The sequence below is a fragment of the Eubalaena glacialis genome, chromosome 13 (assembly GCF_028564815.1).
Source record: "Eubalaena glacialis isolate mEubGla1 chromosome 13, mEubGla1.1.hap2.+ XY, whole genome shotgun sequence".
Lineage (NCBI taxonomy): Eukaryota > Metazoa > Chordata > Mammalia > Artiodactyla > Balaenidae > Eubalaena > Eubalaena glacialis.
In genome coordinates, this window is record NC_083728.1 from 84,444,631 (window position 1) to 84,464,354 (window position 19,724).

At 52.7% G+C, this 19,724-nt stretch overlaps 1 protein-coding gene across 4 annotated transcripts in view; it reads right to left on the minus strand.

The window, feature by feature from the left end:
* The window catches only part of RCC1L (RCC1 like), a 41,774-nt gene that overhangs the window by 4,712 nt on the left and 17,338 nt on the right, over positions 1–19,724 (minus strand). Inside the window, exons 6-11 of one of the 4 annotated variants that reach the window (XM_061209298.1) lie at positions 18,940–19,024; positions 16,228–16,409; positions 13,259–13,346; positions 12,250–12,423; positions 9,850–9,935; positions 3,533–3,700 (exon numbers count right to left, since the gene is read on the minus strand). In XM_061209298.1, the coding sequence (XP_061065281.1) occupies positions 3,623–3,700; positions 9,850–9,935; positions 12,250–12,423; positions 13,259–13,346; positions 16,228–16,409; positions 18,940–19,024 (693 nt within the window). In that variant the 3' untranslated portion in view covers positions 3,533–3,622. Of the gene's footprint in view, positions 1–2,901; positions 3,701–6,609; positions 6,914–9,849; positions 9,936–12,249; positions 12,424–13,258; positions 13,347–16,227; positions 16,410–18,939; positions 19,025–19,724 lie in introns of those variants that run through there. The other 3 variants (XM_061209299.1, XM_061209297.1, XM_061209300.1) reach the window with 3 other exon arrangements.

Below are 19,724 nucleotides of genomic sequence, written 5' to 3' on the forward strand. Positions count from 1 at the left end.
GGTCTTCTCATTTTTTGATTGGGTTGTTTTGTTTTTTTTTTTTTTTTTAATTGAGTTGTATGAGCTGTCTGTATATTTTAGCTATTAACACCGTCAGTCGCATCGCTTGCAAATATCTTCTCCCATTCCGTAGGCTTTTTGTTTTGTTGATGGTTTCCTTTGCTGTGCAAAAGCTTTCAAGTCTGATGAGGTCTCGTTTGTCAAACAGGGCATTTTCTGATGGGCATGGCTTCATGTCCTCTACTCTCTGGTCTCCTGGCACTTGTGCTGCCACCAGGCTACCAGAGCGATGGCAAGACTAAGCTACTCTCCAGCCCCGTGGGCCATCCTCACCCCCACCAGCTACATCCCACCTGTTTGCCTCCCGGGCAAGACAGTGGACTCCTGGTTTGAGGAGGTGACCACGGTATCTGGATTTATCCTTCTAAATGTGACTGCTGAGCACGCACCTCAGTGTGGCCCCACATCTGAGAAAACACATCTTAGAAGGACTCCAAACGCTGTCTCAGCTCAAGCTTAATCTGGCCGGCTGTTGCTCCAGGTTAAATAGCGAGGTTCGTGTGGAAGAAAGGCCGGGATTTCTTGATCGGTGCAATGTGAGTCTCTGGGGGTGGCTGGTAATGCGTCCTGGGAGAGAGAAAGGCAGGTATGGGGCTTTCAGGGGAGGGGATAAGTTCCTGGGGGTCAGTCCTGGGCTGGCGGGCGCTGGGACAATGGCTCTCACAGGGCCGGGCCTGTGCTGGGTGCTGCCCCCAAGGTCTGTCCGTACGTCACACCACACGAGGCAGCTGATCAGTTCTGATAAAAAGGAATGGCCCCGTCGGGACAGTTTGAGTCACTCCTGCTGCTGGTCGGGAGGTGCCTGGGGCCGGGCGTCACACAGGAGAACAGTGTCGATCTTCACGGACGCAGCCCAAGCTTTCGCCCTGGGCCTGGTTAGCCGGGCGCTCAGCCAGGCCATCACCTGCTAGGCCCAGTCAGCAGCGTTTCAGCTGTGTGGTTCTCAGCATCCGACTGTCGCACAGAACACAGCAAGCGCCTGAGTGTTTGGGCACTTATTATGGGCAACCATCTATTCAAGGGACAAGCGTGGTCACGACAGGATTCTGAGTGTGTCGGGACTGACCTGACGAGAGTGGAGAGCCGCGTCTTCTATTAGCTGATCGAAGGTTTTGCTCACAGTGAGAGCCGTCCCTCCCCCAGAATCATTATGAAGTGGCAGCCTGCACGTCTGCCAGGGGCTCAGGGGACGGAAGGCGGAGACCCAAGTGCCTTGGAAGGGACTGTCCACTCACCAAAACGGTGGTGGAGTCCCTGTGCCTTCTCAGGGCTCTGCACTGGCCCCAACATCTGTGAATGGACGGAGTCTGAGTGTGAGAAGAGAGATCACGTCGGAGGCGGCCCGTGGTCGCTTCACCCAGGGTGTCATCCACACACTCGATAACGTGAGAGGAGCCCGGAGCCTGAAACACTGACCCTTCACAGGAACAAAATGAGAAATCACAGCAGCTGAGCCAATGGTGTAGAAGTCCTGTGTGTTAAATGCTGGGAGAGGCTGGCAACAACAGGACAAAAGCTGAGAAGGGACACGAGCACAGAGGACAGCCACGGGAAGGGCCTGGCAGATGCGCTCCAGCCAGGAACCCCTGTCGCCACAAAGGGCACAGACCCCACTGGGAGACGCTGGGTTTTTTGGGGTTTTTTTAGATTTTTTTTTTTTTTTATGTGGACCATTTTTAAAGTCTTCATTGACTTTGTTACAATGCTGCATGCGTTTTATGTTTTGGTTTTTTGGCCGTGAGGCATGCGGGATCTTAGCTCCCCGACCAGGGATCGAACCCGCACCCCCTGCACTGGAAGGCGAAGTCTCAACCTCTCAACCAGGAAAGTCCCGACACTGGGTTTTAAGACAAATCCAAAGACGTCCCTTAATATACCCTGGGGGCTGTGTCCAAGGTGGAAGTAGTTACTGGATCTGTGTCATGGTTGCCACTTGAGGGAAGGAGGGGAGGCTAAAAACCATTCCCACCTTCAACGGAGACCCTCCATCACCACCATCCCCTACGGTCCCCGAACATCACTGGGGGACCCCGGCCTGCCCTTCGGGGACATCACCCTCCTCAAATCAGCATGTGCTTCAAGGCGTGGATCTCCCCGAGGATGGATTACTGCCGTTCACCACTGGGGTGACATGGTCCTCGGCCCAACTAGAAGCTCCAGGAAGGAAAATGACAGATGGTTTTCAATTTCTGTTTCAAGTTTATGGAAAAACTTTGCTGTAATAAACATAAGAACTGGTCCCCCTACAGAGAAGTGGAGGTGGTACGAGGCCAGGTGAGGGGTCCCAGGGCCGCTGCCCCAGACACCGCCTGGCCGGTTCGCGCTGCCTCAGGTCGCAGCGAGGATGTCGGGTCGGTGACAGCTCTGCTTTAAACCGCCGCCCCCGGCACCACCTGTCCCTCTCCGGCTTTTCCTCCACAGCCCACGCAACCACCTAATGCACTTTGCATTTTGCTTGTCTGTTTTGCCTCCTCGAATGTAAGTGTCATGAGACCTGCTTACAGGGATTCTGTTTGCCACCACGTGACCCAGTGGCATCAACAGTACCTGACAAGTATGGGGTACAACAGTACGTGTTTGTTGAGTGAATGAATAAAAGATGGGGGATGTAGGCAAACCGTGAGTGAGAGCCTGCTTTGCGACATGACTGCCCAGTTGGTTTTATACTTCATCATTTTCTCCCAACTGCACTGCGGGAGCAGACTCTGGTCAGAAAACAGTTTTCAAGTGGGACTGTCTTCTAGAGTATTTTTCACTGGTTTCTAGTTGCCTCTTTACCAAAAGCCTTGTTTTTGAAAGCTAATCTCTAAATGATCAGGTTAAAATAAAAAGGCCTCTCCAGTTCTTAAAAACGAAAAAGCAGAAAATACTTTATTCCAAAAGAGATTTTTAAAAGACGTTTTTAAAGAAAAAGACAAGTTAACTACTAATGCAAATGTCTGTCACTGTTTCTGAATTTTCCTTCTCCGAGGCTAGTACTCCAGCCAAGCTTTCGCAGGATGTGTTCAGAGCCCTTGGCCCACAAGAATGTGGCCTTGCTCTTCCTCCCGAGGGGGCTTCTCAAGTCTTCTAAGCCAGGCAGTAAGAATGGTTACAAGGCTGCTGAGAGCGGTGGGCCCACAGGGTCCTGGGCTGGCGCCCACTGGCATTTCCAGGGAGAACCCCAGTGCAAGGGGTTTCGGCTGGTGTCCCAGCAGCAAGCAGAGACGGCTGAGCGGGCTAAGCTTTCCGAAGACCAGACGTGACACCAGAAGCCGTCGTGTGTTCCCCAGAAGGAGCCGAGATGAGCAGATATCCTCGCCCTGCCGGGGCCACACACCCCTGGGGCTCGGCCGGTAACGGCGGCATCTGTGCTGAGTGCAGCACGTCTCACCCTCGGCGGGGGGGGTACCCCGTCCCGGCACCTCCAGTCACACCGCTCCGGGCCGCAGGGGAGCGCGGCACACCACACGGAGGGCCCCGACCCTCTCGGGCCCCATCCAGAGCCCCAGCGGCCGCCTCTGCTGCGCAGTCCAGGTGGTCCTGAGGCCAAGGCCTGGCTCGAGCGGGTCGGGCAGGAGGTTCAGACGAAGGACCTGGCCAGAGTCACCATGTGATCCACGCCACACGCCACATCCACAGGCTCCCCAGGCATCGTCACCTGAACAAACAAGACCCAGCACACCGTGAGGAGGGATGGCCCGGCAGTGGCCGAACAAGGGCCTGGCAGTGGCCGAACAAGGGCCTGACCCTGGCTCTGCTCTGGGTAAGTGACCTAACCGCTCTGAGCCTCGGCTCCCTCACCTGGAAATGGGGTGCTTACGCCCACCCGGCAGGTCTGCTGGGAAGGGTAGATGCACCCACCGTGGGAAGGGCCATCCTGACTCCCCACCCAGACCAGGGCAACACTCCCCCGAGAGGCCGCTCTGGGCATGCACACAGACCCTGCATGCACCGTCCTGGGACGTGCACACCCCACAGAGGCCATTCCCCATGTGTGACTCCCCAGAGGTCAACCTGCGCTCAAGCCAGCTGTTCAGTGACCCTTCCCAGGGGTCACCAGACAGCTCCCTGGAGCAGCTCCAGAAACCCTCCTGCCCTGCCCTGCCCTCAGGGTCCACTGTGGGAAGGAGGCCTCCCAGCCCAGTGTCTTCACCCGCTCTACCCGTCAGCTCCAGACCCAGGCAGGCTGCTCCCAGGTCCTGTGCACCCCGGAGAAGGGGTGTTTACTGCGTCTCAGAAGGTGCCAGAGGCCTGGCTGGCAGCCCTGCCGACACTGCCACCCACACTGACACCACTTCGTCACAGGCAGGCCCAACCCTCCAGGTGACGTGCAGACAGCCTCGTGCGGGTGTGGAAGCTCCAGCCTGCTGGCCTTGAAGGTGACTCTCACTGTCCCACAGCTGGGCCGTGGAGACGGACCCCCCTCCCTCCAAACTCCATGGTGCCCACAACACAGGTGGGATCTCCAGGTGCACACAGCCACCCAGTTCTCCAGGAGAGGGGCACTTTGCTTTTTCCTATTGTTGTATTATTATTATAAATGTTATTATTATTACTTTGAATAGGTGATAGCCACGTGGCTACGATATAAAATGACATTCAGTAGAAAAGAAGAAAAGGTATTAAATACCTTTGGACGCCACCCTGTCATCATATGCCCTGCTCCCCACCTTCCCTCTGAACTGGAAACTACTTTTAACTGGTTTCTTGTCTTTCCAGAGATTCTAGACGCAGAAAGCCGGTGCGAGCCTAGTGTCCCCTTAGGGAGCAATTTCGAAGACGGCGCACCCGCACCTGCACCTGCACCTCCCCCTCAGCCCCTGCCAGGACGCTGACGCTGCTCTTCTGACCGGACCCGAATCCTGCCGTCCCTCCCCAGTGGCAGCGCGCAGCGGGGCAGCGTGACAGCTGGAGAGGGATCTGTAACAGCCTACGGAGTTTACTGAGCTTTGGAGGGAAAGGCCTCGTCCAGATGGCCTGCCCTAAAAGCCCAGAGGCAGCAACGTCAACCTTTCAGAGACAAGTCCATTAGGGTCTCCCGGCCGCGAGGCAAACGGATGCTAGTAACGAAGTCGTGCTACTCACCCGTCCCTAAACAAACGCCTTCAGCAAAACCTGTTACAGAAATCACTGAACAAACATGCAGCAGTGCCCTCAGCTCATCGCAAAGGCCCAGAGCTGCAAAAAGCGTTCCAGGCTGGCCATAGAAGCAGAAGAAAACATGCTGCCTGGGGTGACCAGGCCAGGTGAGCTCCTAGCAACCTCCCCGGGCCACGAGAGCACCTGTATTGACCTTCCCCAGGAAAGGGCCACGCTCCGCGCTGACCTGCGGCCGAGCTGTCACACTTAGGCGCCTCTGTCCTTGTTCCCCAAGGGCTGTGACCATCAGAACCCAAAGCAGAGGGAGCCACCTCGCCTCGGCTGACTCGCCGGGACGGCGGTCGTGGCTGACGCTGGCCCCAGGAGCCTCTGTGGGGAGCAGCAGGTGGTTCCCGAGGCCCCCCCCTCCCGGCCAACTGCCTCTCAGTGCAGCCTCGGAACTGAGTCCGAGAGAAGGCTGCCCTCAGCCACGTTTTATTTGTGGCCTCATCAGGGTTAAAAGGAGTTTCTATTCTAAACCAATTTACACTCACATTGTTGCAAAGGCAAACAGTTCCAGAAAACGAACCATATTTGGCCTAAGTGACTCTGAAAAGTTTCAGCAGAATAAGTGTAGGAACAGCTCTCTGCACAAGGACAAGTTCCCCAGACACACACCCCCCCCCCCAGGTGAAGGACAGGACGGCAGAGGAGGAGCGCTGGACCAGCAGTGATCCGGCCACCGGACTTGCCGTGTCCCCACTCGGCTGCACCCGAGATGCCCTGCCCGGTGCCCAGAAGCCCGGCTGCACCCGAGATGCCCTGCCCGGCGCCCAGAAGCCAGGCCACACCCCGGACGGGAGCCGCTCAGCCTGCGAGGAGGCCCAGCCCCTGCGGCGCGCCCTCCCCTGGGGCGTCAGAACTGCCGGGGCCTGTGGCTCCTGAAGCAGCCAGGTAAGAAAGAGGCCCAGGAAGCAGAGGGTTCCCAGCTTGTGCTCCAACCCAAGCCCCACCAGAGAGGCGCACGGCGAGGGGGAAGCATAGTCTGCGCTCAGAGCACCGAGTTCACGTCGCAGCCTACCCACTGCGCAGCTGAGAGACTGGGCCAGCGGCTTCGAATCCTGAAGTCAGTGTGCACGGGTGCAGGCTGGGGGGCAGCCCAACCTTCACAGGCTGTTCTGAGGATAAGAGAGACGGTGCAAAGCACTGGCCCCCGGGACAGCTCCGGGCCCCCGAGAACGGCGGTCATGTGTGATGGAAAGTGAGGGCATGGCCTGGGTGGGGGTGGGGCCACTCGAAAGCTCTCCCCAGTGTCCTGTTCCCAGGCCCGCAGGGCTGCCATCGGGCAGAGGGTCCCCACCTCCGCCTCACCCTCCCTCCACCGCGGGGACTCCAGGGGAGCCCAGCTCAGGCCCTCGCAGAGGAGGGGGACCATGGTGACGTCTTAAAGTCAGAAATTCTGAGTCTCATTCTTGGTTCCGCCTTTTTTAAAAAATAAATTTATTTATTTTTGGCTGCGTCGGGTCTTCGTTGCTGCGCACGGGCTTTCTCTAGTTGTGGTGAGCGGGGGCTACTCTTCCTTGCGGTGCGCAGGCTTCTTTTGTTGCAGAGCACGGGTTCTAGGAGCGCGGGTTTCAGTAGTTGTGGCACGTGAGCTCAGTAGTTGTGGCTCGCGGGCTCTAGAGCGCAGGCTCAGTAGTTGTGGCGCACGGGCTCAGCAGTTGTGGTGCACGGGCTTAGTAGCTTTGCAGCATGTGGGATCTTCCCGGACCAGGGCTCAAACCCGTGTCCCCTGCATGGGCAGGCAGATTCTTAACCACTGAGCCACCGGGGAAGTGCTCCGCTTCTTACTAGGTGTGTGACCTTAAAGAAATCACTGAACCTCTCTGAGCTCTGAGCATCAATGTGGAGGAGGAAAACATCCTGGACAGCTTCCGGAAGGAGAGGTTTCAATCAGGTGACTCAGATGTCACTTCCTAGGCCTACAAATCATCAGAAAAGCCCAGGCTCTGTGAGTAAGTCTAAGAATAACTAATTAATACCACTGTAGGAGCTACAAATATGGCTTTACTCTCTTTTTTTCTTTCTTGGAATACTTTTTAAATGATGTAACATTTCCCCTACTTAAGATTAATAAGAAAATAGTGTTTAAGGAATAAAAATCACCTGCAGTTTTTTTTTTAAGTGAGACAACAGAACAGACTGGAGAAAGGTCCAACTCCCCGACAAGAGACTAACCTTTAAGGAATCCAACCTAGTTGATCGAAAACCTGGTTCCTGTCACCACCACTCTCCCAGAGCCCCAGCCTCGCATCTTGGAGCCGGCATGGACCTCAGCGCCATCCTCCCGACCAAAAGGTGACACGGGGGCGAAAGAGCTCCACAGACACACAAGAGGAGACAATGGTGTGGGGCATGAAAGCAGCCGTCACGGGAACAGACCAGGGTGCCCTTTCCCTGATGGCATGGAGGCCGGGAACGACACTTCAGAGGGACGTTCAGCGCAGGGGTCTGGCTTGACCAACGGGGCATCCGCCCCCAGGCCTGCCACCCCACCACAGAGGCCAAGCCTGGCCCGGCCACTTGGACAACGAAAACGCTCTCAAACCTGATTTCACAGCTGATCTTCGCTCTAATTGGGAGGAAATGAAGGCAGGTGGGGAGCCCCTAGTCACAACGGTCATTCATTCAAAACCCACCTGCTTGGCCGTTTCCCCAGCTGCCCCTCAGAAGGAAGTCCCTTGTGGGGGTGGGGGGTGGGGGGTGTTAAAGAGAGGGCTGCTAGAGGCCCCCAAGAGAACGAGCAGGATTCTAACTGCTCCGTATTCCCTGAGCTGCCAGCCGCGGTCCACCCACCGCCATGCCTTTCCTCACCCGGGCTGGGGTCCCCAGGGGACAAGCGGGTCAGCACCAGCCAGGCTGGGAACAACTCTGGGCCACGGTCATTTTTTTTCCAACAAGTTTAAAGTCTCCCTTTTGACATGTTCTCTTAGAGAAAGCACCGGAGTCAGGGCCTGCCGAGCTCAGGGGAGCCAGGAGAGCCAGCAGCCAAGGGGAGGGCTGAGAGAAAGAGCCCCTAAAATACCAAAGTAAGTGCCTCGAAACATTTTCTGTGAGTTTTTGACCGATAAATCCTTTCTTTCTTTTCTTTCCTTCTTTCTTTCCTTTCCTTTCTTTTCTTTCCTTCTTTCCTTCTTTCTTCTCTCTCTCTCTCTCTCTCCCTCTCTCTCTCTCTCTCCCTCCCTCCCTCCCTCCCTCCTTCCCTCCTTCCTTCCTTCCTTTATGGCTGTGTTGGGTCTTCGTTGCTGCGCGTGGGCTTTCTCTAGTTGCAGCAGGCGGGGGTTACTCTTCCTTGCGCTATGAGGCTTCTCATTGCGGTGGCTTCCCTCATTGCGGAGCATGGGCTCTAGGTGCGCGGGCTCAGTAGTTGTGGCACGCAGGCTCAGTAGTTGTGGTTCACGGGCTCTAGAGCGCAGGCTCCGTAGTTGTGGCGCACGGGCTTAGTTGCTCCGCGGCATGCGGGATCTTCCCAGACCAGGTCTCGAACCTGTGTCCCCTGCACTGGCAGGCAGATTCTCAACCACTGCGCCACCAGGGAAGTCCCCCTTATTTTTTTTTTTAATTACACATTTCTTTTGCATTTTTACATGTGTTTTTTTAAAAATGCTTCACACAACCTCAAAACACGTTAAAACCTAACCTTCGGGCTTCCCTGGTGGCACAGTGGTTGAGAATCTGCCTGCCAGTGCAGGGGACACGGGTTCGAGCCCTGGTCTGGGAAGATCCCACATGCCGCGGAGCAACTAGGCCCGTGAGCCACAACTACTGAGCCTGCTCGTCTGGAGCCTGTGCTCCGCAACAAGAGAGGCCGCGATAGTGAGAGGCCCGCGCACCACGATGAAGAGTGGCCCCCGCTTGCCGCAACTACAGAAAGCCCTTGCACAGAAACGAAGACCCAACACAGCCAAAAATAAATAAATTTAAAAAAAAAACAAAAAACCTAACCTTCAAAGAAAACACTTAGGCACGTACACACACGCGAACACACGCAAGTGCACACACACAGGCGAGCATGCACACAAGCGCCTACTCCTCTACACAGAGACTATCTCTGGAAGGGAACGATGAAACCAGAACCAGTGGCTGCCTCTGGGACAAGAGATGGGAGACTTATTTTTCATAATACATTTTGTACCACATCCATATGTTCTGTATTCAAAAAAATAAATAGCCTTTTTTTTTTTTTGAAGAACTTAAAGAACTGACTTAGTAAATGACACTAAGATAAACTACAACTTAAGAAGGAACCCTCTTCCCCTTTAATTTTGAAATGAGCCTTTTTGTGTAATTGCATCCTCCCCTCAGAAGAGCCTTCATGTTTCACTCTGAGGGCTGTGGTAAGGCACTCTGAACATTAAACATCCCGCTTTCTTTTAAATTCGCTGTAAAACATTCCTCTCCACGGGCCTCTGTAAACAGCTCCCGGCACGTCCACTTCTTCATCTCAACCCTCTCCCTCTCGGAGCCCCGAGGCACCCGGCCTGCAGCTCGCTCCTCCCTGAGGCACCCGTGTGCCCAAGGCCAGCCTCCGAGGAGGCTTCCTACAGGCACCACAGGGCTGGAAGCCCGGGCCCCGGTGCTGGCCGGGCTGCTGCGTCAGGTGAGTCCGCCGTGCGGGCATGCCGCCCTCACACCCACCGCCCTCACGCCCGCCCGGCCCAGCCTTACCCTCCACGGGAAGTACTGGTCTTCCAGGCGACCGATTCCCAGGCACCCTCGGACGTTCTTGCCCCACACAAAGAGCTCTCCTCTGTCTGCAAATAAAGAAAAACGGCTTGGTTGGGGCTTGAGGCCAAAGGCAAGTCTCCAAGAGGAGGAAGGGTCATGAGAATAGGCTTTCTAGAACCAGGTACAAAAAGATCAAAGTTAAACTTCAGTTTCTCCCAGGCATTAATGCTTTCTTCTAAAGGGACACGTATACAGTACCATCCCCATACCAAAAACACGTCCCAGCCCAGATTCATGCTGGGTCCCTCTCATGGGAGATGAACACATGCCTGGAGGTGGGCCCAGGGGCTCCTGCACACGGCCTGCTCTATGCGGCCCTTACACACACACCCTCACCGCCCAGTTATGTCCAACCGAACCCTGCCCTCCACAACTCCTGAAACCTCAGCATCCTCAAATCCTGGTCACGCCCTGACAATTTGTCATTTCTTGTCTGGGTCTCCACATCTCAGGAGCATTTGGTCAAGTGACACACAGTGACTGGGCGCCTCTCTGGGCCGAGTCCACATCTGTGCGCTAGGAGCTGGGACAGCCTGGGGACTGACACGCACGTTCCCGTCCTCGCGGGGCTGGAGCTAGTTGAAGAGCGAAAATTAAACAAATGATTAAACCAACAAATGCATGTTTTCAAATTGTGAACAGTGCCATGAAGGAAAAGGAGAGGCAGGGTGCTGTAGGGGCAGGCCAGGAGACTGAATCCAGACTGGGGCTCTGGGAACACCAGCTCCAGGATGGACCCTCAGACCGGGCAGGGCCCTCAGTGCAGACTTCCGTCCACACCAGCCTGGGGCATCCTCGGCACAGAGGCCCCATTTACCAGCCCCCTCTGGCAGAAGGCTCTGGTCATGGGAAGAAGGGAAGACATGGAGGAGCCGGGACTGAAATAACCGGCTGATTAAATACGGGACCCAATTCAGTCTGGCCCCCAACACGTTAGCAGACCTCAGGGCAAACCAGAGGAACCCAGGCTCTGAGGATCCCTCTACTGAGGAACAGTCACTGGCACTTGGAGGGTGGCTGTTGGGTCTTGGGGGAAACCTAGGTAGGATTTCATTTCAGTGTGACCCCAAATGGCCTCATGGCACGACAGCAGACAAAGCAATCCACCCTAGTCAAAGGCTTCGTACGGGTTTCCAAGTACATGACTTTGCACATAGTTTAAGCCTTAAACACTGGGGAAATAGGTTACTGTTACCTCCAGAGTTCGCCCACACTGACTCTATCTGCTACATCAAGATAGCTTTAAAACGCCAGTGTGACACAGACGCATTTGCAGATGAAGGTGGCTGACCCTGCGAGAGGGGCGTGAGGGGTCCTCCACCCCGGTCACCACTGCTGCCACCCAGTGCCTCAGCGCACAGACAACACTCCACGCACCACCACAGCGGCCCACGCTGCAGCCGCCACTGCTCAAGCCCCGAACCCTGAAACGCAGACAGTGACTGAACGGTAGTGAGGACTCCGGAACAGACGGTGCTCGTCTGGAGCAGTCCTCACGTTAGCACGAGGCCAGGGAACACAGACGAGGACGACCCAAACCGACTGTCCCGGCCCAGATGTTTCTAAAGGAAACAACAGCTTGCCGTGAGACAAAACGGTCTTTAAATTGCAAGGAAAAAGTGAATTTACTTGAGAATCACAAAATGAAATTTAGTTCCGTCTTACTATTCAAGTCAACTCACGAGGAGCAAATTGAACCGACAGCCGCGGTGGTGGGATGAGAGCTGTAATCGAGACGCGCAGACACGTGGGAGGTCTGCAGAGTAACTTTGTGTGTCATGGCTTGGTAATTGGGCAACCCTCTGAGAAAACCTCCATTTCAGCCCCCCTTCGATCACTCCCCCCAGCACTGTGGAGAAACCGGGCACATCTACCCGCTCAAAACCACAGGACAGTCTTAGAAATGTGCCTCTTGCCGCCCCACGCTCCTGGCTCGGATGAGGGTCGGGCTTGGCCAGGGACCGGGATGAAGCCCCCCACGTTCACTTTCTGCTCACCCACCGCGGACGTACCAAACCTCCGCGGGTCTCCCCCAGCAGCCTGGCCCACTCGAGGGTCCCCTCTCCCACCACCGACTGCGTCCGCTTGAGAAAAGTCACTGCAACGCCAGCCTAACCACAAACCAAATGAACTGAAAACAAACCTCCCGGGTGAAAAGAAGACACACATTAGACCACCTCAAGCCAAACAACTTCTGGATTGGCTGCTCTCTTTAAATATCCACACAAGGGCGCCACTCCGCTGGATGGATGGAAACTGAGAGCGGCCCAGGGTTTGGGGCTGAACCTGAGAGGGTGAAGCTCGGTAAGGCCTTGGGGCCACACGGGCTTGGTCACTTACTGGTGAGGGCGGCGAAGTGGTTGAGTCCACAGCGAATGCGGGAAACCTGGACTCCTGGGTTGAACTCCGTCAAGCCAAAGAGAGTGGGTGGAATCATTTCTGGAAGGGCAGTTTCCATGAGGTTTGGTCCTTTCCCAAGAATTCCATAGCCCCAGACGAAAACATGTCCTTCTCCTGGATTACAGTAAAAACAACGGTCAGGAAGTCAAACCAAGTGCAGCCCTCCCTCGCTAGAAATTCGAACCACACCACCAAGATGCATTATATCCACATGGACTTTTTTTTTTTCCCCTCTTCTTGCTTGGCAAGAACATGTTGACATTTAAAATAATGTTTCTTTTCTCCTCTTTCAAATTCTTGCTTGTGGAGTACGTCTAGCCAGCTAACCAATCTCACAATACAAATGTCCTACATCTTGAATGTGCTGGACGGAGCCACTCCATAAATCAGCCACAAACCCCACGTGAACACAGGAGAGCCTTAGAAGGGCAGCTTTTCCTAACAGCTCTACGTGTCACACGGATCAGAAGACCAAGCCAAGTACACACACCACTTCTGGCTAGATTCTAAAATTCGTAATGATCTTCAGGTCATAAAAAGTTTACTACTCATCAGTGATGCCAGACGTTTAATCCCAGAGGCTTGGCTCCCAGTACCTGAACCCTAAGGCTCTTCTCCTGTGTGCCCGTGGCTCTTGGTACGGCCTCTCTGGAGAAGGCAGGCCTGGGGGCTTTGGCCCAGGCTTAGGGAGGGAGCAGTAGTGCATCCTCCACTCCAGAGGTTTGGATAGTTACTCAGCTCTACGCTGGCTGTTCGTCAACCTATAAATCATGGCTGTTATCCTTCTGTCAAGAATGTCACCCTCACCCTCTATTAACTGAACTAACTAGATCTTCCCACAACCGTGCTCCCCGCGCTGAAAACCACAGCCTGAATCCAGTGGACACCAACCCTTCCTCACCCAACCCACCCACAGCTTCCCAACCAACTGCCTGCAAGAGGGTCTCACCGTTTAATACAGCACAGCCTGTCCCCCCACTCGCAGCCTGCTTCACCCGCCCGACTCCTGAGAAGGGCAAGCACCGGGGGACGTTCACCTGAATCAAAGGAAGGGTCCACACTGTTAGGAAGACAAACCAGCGAGAACTTGGAAATACTGTTTCATGTACAGAGTAGATAAGCCCCAGTTCATTCATTCCCTCCCCATATATCTCCTGAACATCGTACACATGCTAAGCTTCTAACTGGGTGCTGGGAAGATGACAGGCAGCAGGAGAAGCAGTCCCGCTCTCAGACTGTAGTCCAATGGGGGAGGCAGATGTCAGCCAAAACTAACACAGGATGAACCTGTGCTGAATGCAATGAAGGAGAGCACAGGGGTCCCTGGCATGAGTGTCAGGGAACCTGATCTGGTGTGCGGGGAGGAGCAATCAGGAGTAAGCGGGCCACGGGAGAAGAGAAGGAAATCCCAAGGCAGCGAGATGGACGTGCAAAGGGAGCAAGGTGAGTGTGGCACGTTCAGGAGCTTAAACAAGGTCAGAGTGGCTGAAGCAGGGGGACAAGGGGGAGTATTTGTAAGATGCCGGTGGGGAGAAGGGAAAGCAGATCACGCAGGGTGCTGTTGATCACGGTAAGGATTTGGTCTCTACCCTAAGCACAACAGGGAGGCAGTAAGGGTTCCAAGTGGGAGAGGGATGTGATTTCTAGAGGGGAATGTGAGTGGATGTGGGTAACAAGGGAGAAGGGCCAGGATGTCGGGATGAGCACGAATTCACTCCGGGATGTATGAACTTGCAATGCCTAGAGACGGCCAAGTGGCACTTCTGCTCAGAGTGACAGATGGGAGGGTCAGGGGTTGGGAGAACGAAGTGTGGCCAACTTAGCTGTCCAACAGGATTTGGTCTTGGCACCCCTACTGAGGAATAACTTTGCAAGACAGATTTTAAGTGCTTCCGTGACAGCCATGAATCTTTTCAGAGTCACTTGCAAATGGAGACAGCTGGAGGGTAACAATCCCTAAGATGACTCCAAAGGAATAAAGGGGCTTACTGATCCGAGATGACGCGAGGCTGCTGGCCTGGCCTGGCGTCTGCTGCCTGGCTCTCACAGCTTCTCTACCCAACTGGGCTCCGGCACAGGGCCCTCGGCAAAGGCTGAGAAACGCTCCAGCCAAGAGCCATTGGAAACGCACCACTGTTGTCACTGACAGGATAAGGCTTGGACCACGTGAAGATCATGGATGCAGTGGGCTGCTTCCAAAACAAATGACCCGTCTGTGCTAGTCACACCATGGATAATCTGCGCCCTTGTGTGTGGGAGTTAGGCCTAGTGACTTGCTTCTAAAGAACAGAATTCCAGCACACGTGAGCGGAAGGCACTGTCAAGATGAACTTATAAAGCACTGGCTTCCGTCTCACTGACATGCTCTCTCGCCCTCTCATTGGCTCACTCGGCTGAAGCCACGCTGTGAGCCGCCACTTGGAGAAGCCTGCATGGCAAGGAGCCCAGGAAGGCTTGGACGACCACTGTGAGCTGGCGAGGACCTGGGGCCCCAGGGCCAACAGTCCACGAGGACCTACACCCTGCTGCCAACCACCAGAACGGGCCCGGAGGCAGGGCCTTCCCAAGGTGAACCCCAAGGTGACACCAGCCTTTGAGAGACTCAGAGCCAGAGACCCAGCTAAGCCACCCCTAGGTTCCTGACCCACAGAAACGGTGAGACAATAAATGTGTGTTGTTTTAAGCCGCTCCGTGTTGGGGTCCTTTGTCATGCAGCACAGATAATGATGACATGACCCTGGATCTGCCCTCACAGGAAGGCCGTGGGAGACACTGATCTCAGGCCTTGCTATCCGGAAGCCCAGTCTCTCTTCTAAACATTTTATTTGCTGTTTATCTTATGGAAACAATGAATCATCTCAATGACCACGTTTTCGTCTCTGTTTTGGCTACTAGAGAGCTCACAGCCAAATCTGCAGCCACTTCTAGCTACTGTGTCAGACCACAGAGAATGAATTTTTTCATCCAATTAGCTATCTTTATCCGTTTGTGCATATCTCTTTATCTATTTAATATATATTTAAAACCCTTCTGTATGTTGTCAGAAGTTTGATGATATTAAGTCCTTATCACTTAGAGATACATGCTGATTTATGGATATGATGTCTAGGATTTGCTTCAAAATAATGCAGGACAGAGAAGCAGATGGAATTACAGATGCAACGAGATTGGCCATTAGGTGTATGGGGCTTTTTGGAGAGCAGGGTGGGGAGGGTGAATGAAAATGTTCTGGAACTAGTGGGGACAGTTGCACAACCTTGAGAATATACTAAAAACCACTAAGTCACACAATTTAAAACAGTAAATTACCTGTTTTTTTGAACGGGCCATTAGTTGGTAATTGTTGAACATGGATGATGGATACAGAGATTAATTATGCAGTGAGGTCTACTTTTTGCTTACATTTGGAATTTTCCTTAATAAAACGTTTAAAACCCTACTGTACTGTACTGACGGTGTAACAGGGAGAGGCCACCAGCAGGACGACCAATGCCCTACTGCATGATTAGGCGCTGCACAGGTGTCTTCATCAAGGTGCACACCTCAGATCTGTATATTTGGGGGTACACACACTAGACGGCAACAAGAGGCCGACTGTGACATCACAGGACCTTATGTAAACAGCCTCACATCCCTTTCAGAACAAGACAGGGCACACAGTCATACCTAAACTACTGCTCTAAACCAGGACTATCTCATCGAAGTATTGATAATTATGGCTTTTGCATGTAAGCTTTCTTTCCAGGCTCCAATGAGATCACCAAGAACTCGGCCCCTTGAAGAGGCAGCCGTAGCACAGGTGAGGCCTACACGGCACCCTACACATCACCCCTTCGTGAAGGATCTCTTCTAAACATCCTTAACACTCTACTTCCAAACCCCCAGCCCCGGGCTGCAGAGGACCTTGTGGGGTCGTACCTGTGTGGAGTCCGTGACCGAGGCCAGCTGCAGGTACTCGGAGTTCCCCCACCCGAAGAGGCTGCCATCGACCGACACAGCCAGGCAGCAGTCCCCGTAGGTGGCCACCTGGACCACGTTCACTCCGGCAAGGTCTCCAGCCAGCTTGGTGGGCGCGCTGGTGATATCGTAGTGACCCAGACCTGGAACAATGGAAAACTGTGTTACTTACTTTTAATTGTTTATTCTTTTAACAAACACTTGCATTGACCTACTATGTGTCAAACACAGTTTTAAGCACTTTGCAAACATCAACTCAAAATCCTAATCTGTTACTCTACATGCTGTACAACTTCCTTCTCCATGTTCTCTCAGAAGAGGGAAAAACATCATAGTAATTGTTTACTTTTAAAACCCTTGATGGGACTTCCCTGGTGTTCCAGTGGTTAAGACTCTGCGCTCCCAATGCAGGGGGCCGGGGTTCGATCCCTGGTCAGGGAACTAAGATCCCACATGCCACAACTAAAAGATCCCGCGTGCAGCAACGAAGATCCCTCGTGCCGCAACTAAGACCCGGCACAGCCAAAATAAATAAATAAATAGAATTTCAATAAATAAACAGACAAATAAATAAATAAAACCCTTGATATTTTCTAAGTCTGATTCAAGTTAGATACCTTTTCAGGATGAAACACCAACACACAATGAACCTAACAGACCTTGTATACTACATACAGGCACACCTCGTTCTATTGCACTTCACAGATACTGCATTTTTTACAAATTGAAGGTTTGTGGCAACCCTGTATTGTCAAATGATGGTTGGCACTTGGGGGGCAGTATTTTTAATTAAGATACGTACATTTGTTAGACATAATGCTATTGCACACTTAATAGACTACAGTGTAGTGTAAACATAACTTCCATATGCACTGGGAAACCAAAGTTACAACAAGCAATTCCTAATGCACTGCTGGGCTTGCTAGAACATAAAAGAAATCCCTAAGAGCCCATCCCACCTCAGCCCCCCACCCCACACCATCCCCCAACTACAACAAATCAAAACTGGCAAACTGGTGTGGTACACAGTGACCAGAGGAAAAGACGGGGCTTGCCGGGAGGACAAATGTCACCATCAGCACTGCAATGGAGAGTAACCCCTGGGCAGCAGACCAAGGTAGAACCCTGCACCACAGACGCGTGCTTGCACCAGGCTTTCTCAAAGGGGCCCAAAGCAGTGTCAGACTGGCAGCACCCCTCGGCAACAGGCAAAAACCCTGTTATTATGTACTCCATATATAATAAAAAAGATTTTTAAAAAGTAATTCAAAATGTTGAAGGGTTATGAAAGAAATAGGATGCTGAGATAGAAACTGCTTTAGACAGAATGGTCGGGGGAGCCTTCATTGAAGAGACAACCTGAAGCTGAGGCCTACAGGATGAAAAGGAGAGCATAAAAGAGCATTCTAGGCTACGGGAACAGCATGTGCAAAGGCACGGTGGCAGCACAGAGGAGGACAGCCTACAGAACGGGCTGCAGGGGGCTCGTGGGGCTGGACTCAGAGCCTGGCAAGCAAGGGCAGTGAGGCCATGTGACAGTGGAGCTTCTGGAATGGCACCAGGAAACTGTTAACCACAGTTATCTCCAGCGAGTGGGACTTTCACTTTTCACCATATTCCTTGGTCTATGCTGTCAAAATGTATCAACAATTTCATTCTTTTCATAAAAAGCTGATTTTTAAAAGTTACCCACACCAAGATTTTAAAAAATAAAAAGCAGCTTCCACTTTATAGATTAAAAAATGCACATTTTAAAAACTGGCATTGTAATTAAATTAGGACACTTAAATTGACAATACTACTAGAGAGGTTATGATTAAATTGATACTTCTATACATTGCTGATGGCAATATAAACTAGTAAAACTTTTGGGAAGCAATTTAACAACACATTCTGAAAATAAAAATATTCGAATCCTTTGACCCACTCCTGGGAATTTATCTAGGGCAACAATGCAAATGAAAGAAAAAGCTAGATGTCTATACATGACAAATGTCATATCTCCAATGGCTACTGCACCCCCCCCAAAAAGTATGCCTCCTGACAACAGGGTAATGAATAATCACCTGATAAAATGATTAATTCACCTTATGGTACATTAGTTTGATGCTGTACCATACAAATATTAAAAACTGCAACTGAAAATTATACCAACATGGAAAAATGTTTCGTGTAAATTTAATGATAAAACAAGCATAAAAAAAATCACACCTCTGCTATGATTACAATAAAAGATGTTCACATATGAGCAAGGACTTGGGAGAAAACATGAGTCAAGGAACAAAGATGATGTGATGAGGTAGCAGGATTATAGAGGATTTACACAAGATTTAAATCTTAGATTTAAGGTCCTCCCTTCAGACAAATATCAAACACAGAAAAATAAAATATACAAGGATGATAAAGCTTATCCCTCATTCCTCCCTCCCTTAATCACATTCTTCTCAAATGAGTTAAAATCGAGCTCCCTTTAGGTGGCATTTGTCTCTTAAAAGACTCAGACTTGTTGCGGGACTCTCCAATCCTCTATCCAATCCGGGGAGCCAGGGGTGAGGGGGATGGGAGGGGACACAACAGAACAGCGTTCCCAGGAAGTGACAGGAGAGGGAAGAGTCGGATGAAGGCAGCTGCACCATCCCACAGGGAGGGGGGCGGGGGTAGAAGGGACGCTACCTGTTTGCCCATCCGCGCCCCATCCACAAGAATACACTTCTCCTTTATCCGTCAGGAACAGACTGTGGTCCTGACCGCAGGCGACCTATCACACAAACAGAGGTGAGGTTGGTGAGAAGGAATCCTTGGAAGCCGGTGTCCTGGTCCAAGTGCCCAAAGCCAGGCACCACTCCCCACCGCTCCTGAGTGCCAAGGGGGCTGGGCCGGTAGGCTGTCCTGCTCTGCTCCACATCTGACTCTTTCTCATTCCAGCGCAGCCCAGCTTGTGTCTCCTACTCCCCTGAAACTGCTCTTGCTAAAAAAAAGAACAGTGCCAGGTGTCCTAAGGAGCGAAGCCGAGAGCTCCTCCACCCGATGCCACCTGAGGAACCGCTCCCTCCTCCATAAGCCTCTCCCCACCCCCAACAGTGTCCCATCTTTGTCACTAGCTCAGTCTCCACTTCGGACCCTTCAGGGCTGGAATCCTCCGCTGAGGTCTGCCCTCTGCCCTCCTAGCTCTGCACGCTTCCTGGGAGATGGCACCCACCCCCACGGCTTCTGCTGCCACCGCCACGCGGTCATCTCCAGTCTCAACCACTCTGAGTCCCAGACCTACTGTGCTAACTGCCTAATGAAAAGCACCATTTAGCAAACATTCCTTACGCCAGGCACTGCGCTAAGTCAAAGACCAAGGCCACCCAGTAAGAAACCGAATCTCAGAGAAGTTTGGTAACTTGCCCCAAGTCACCCAGTTAACATGTGGACAAGCAGGGACTTGAACTCGCATCAAGGTGGCTCTGAAGCCT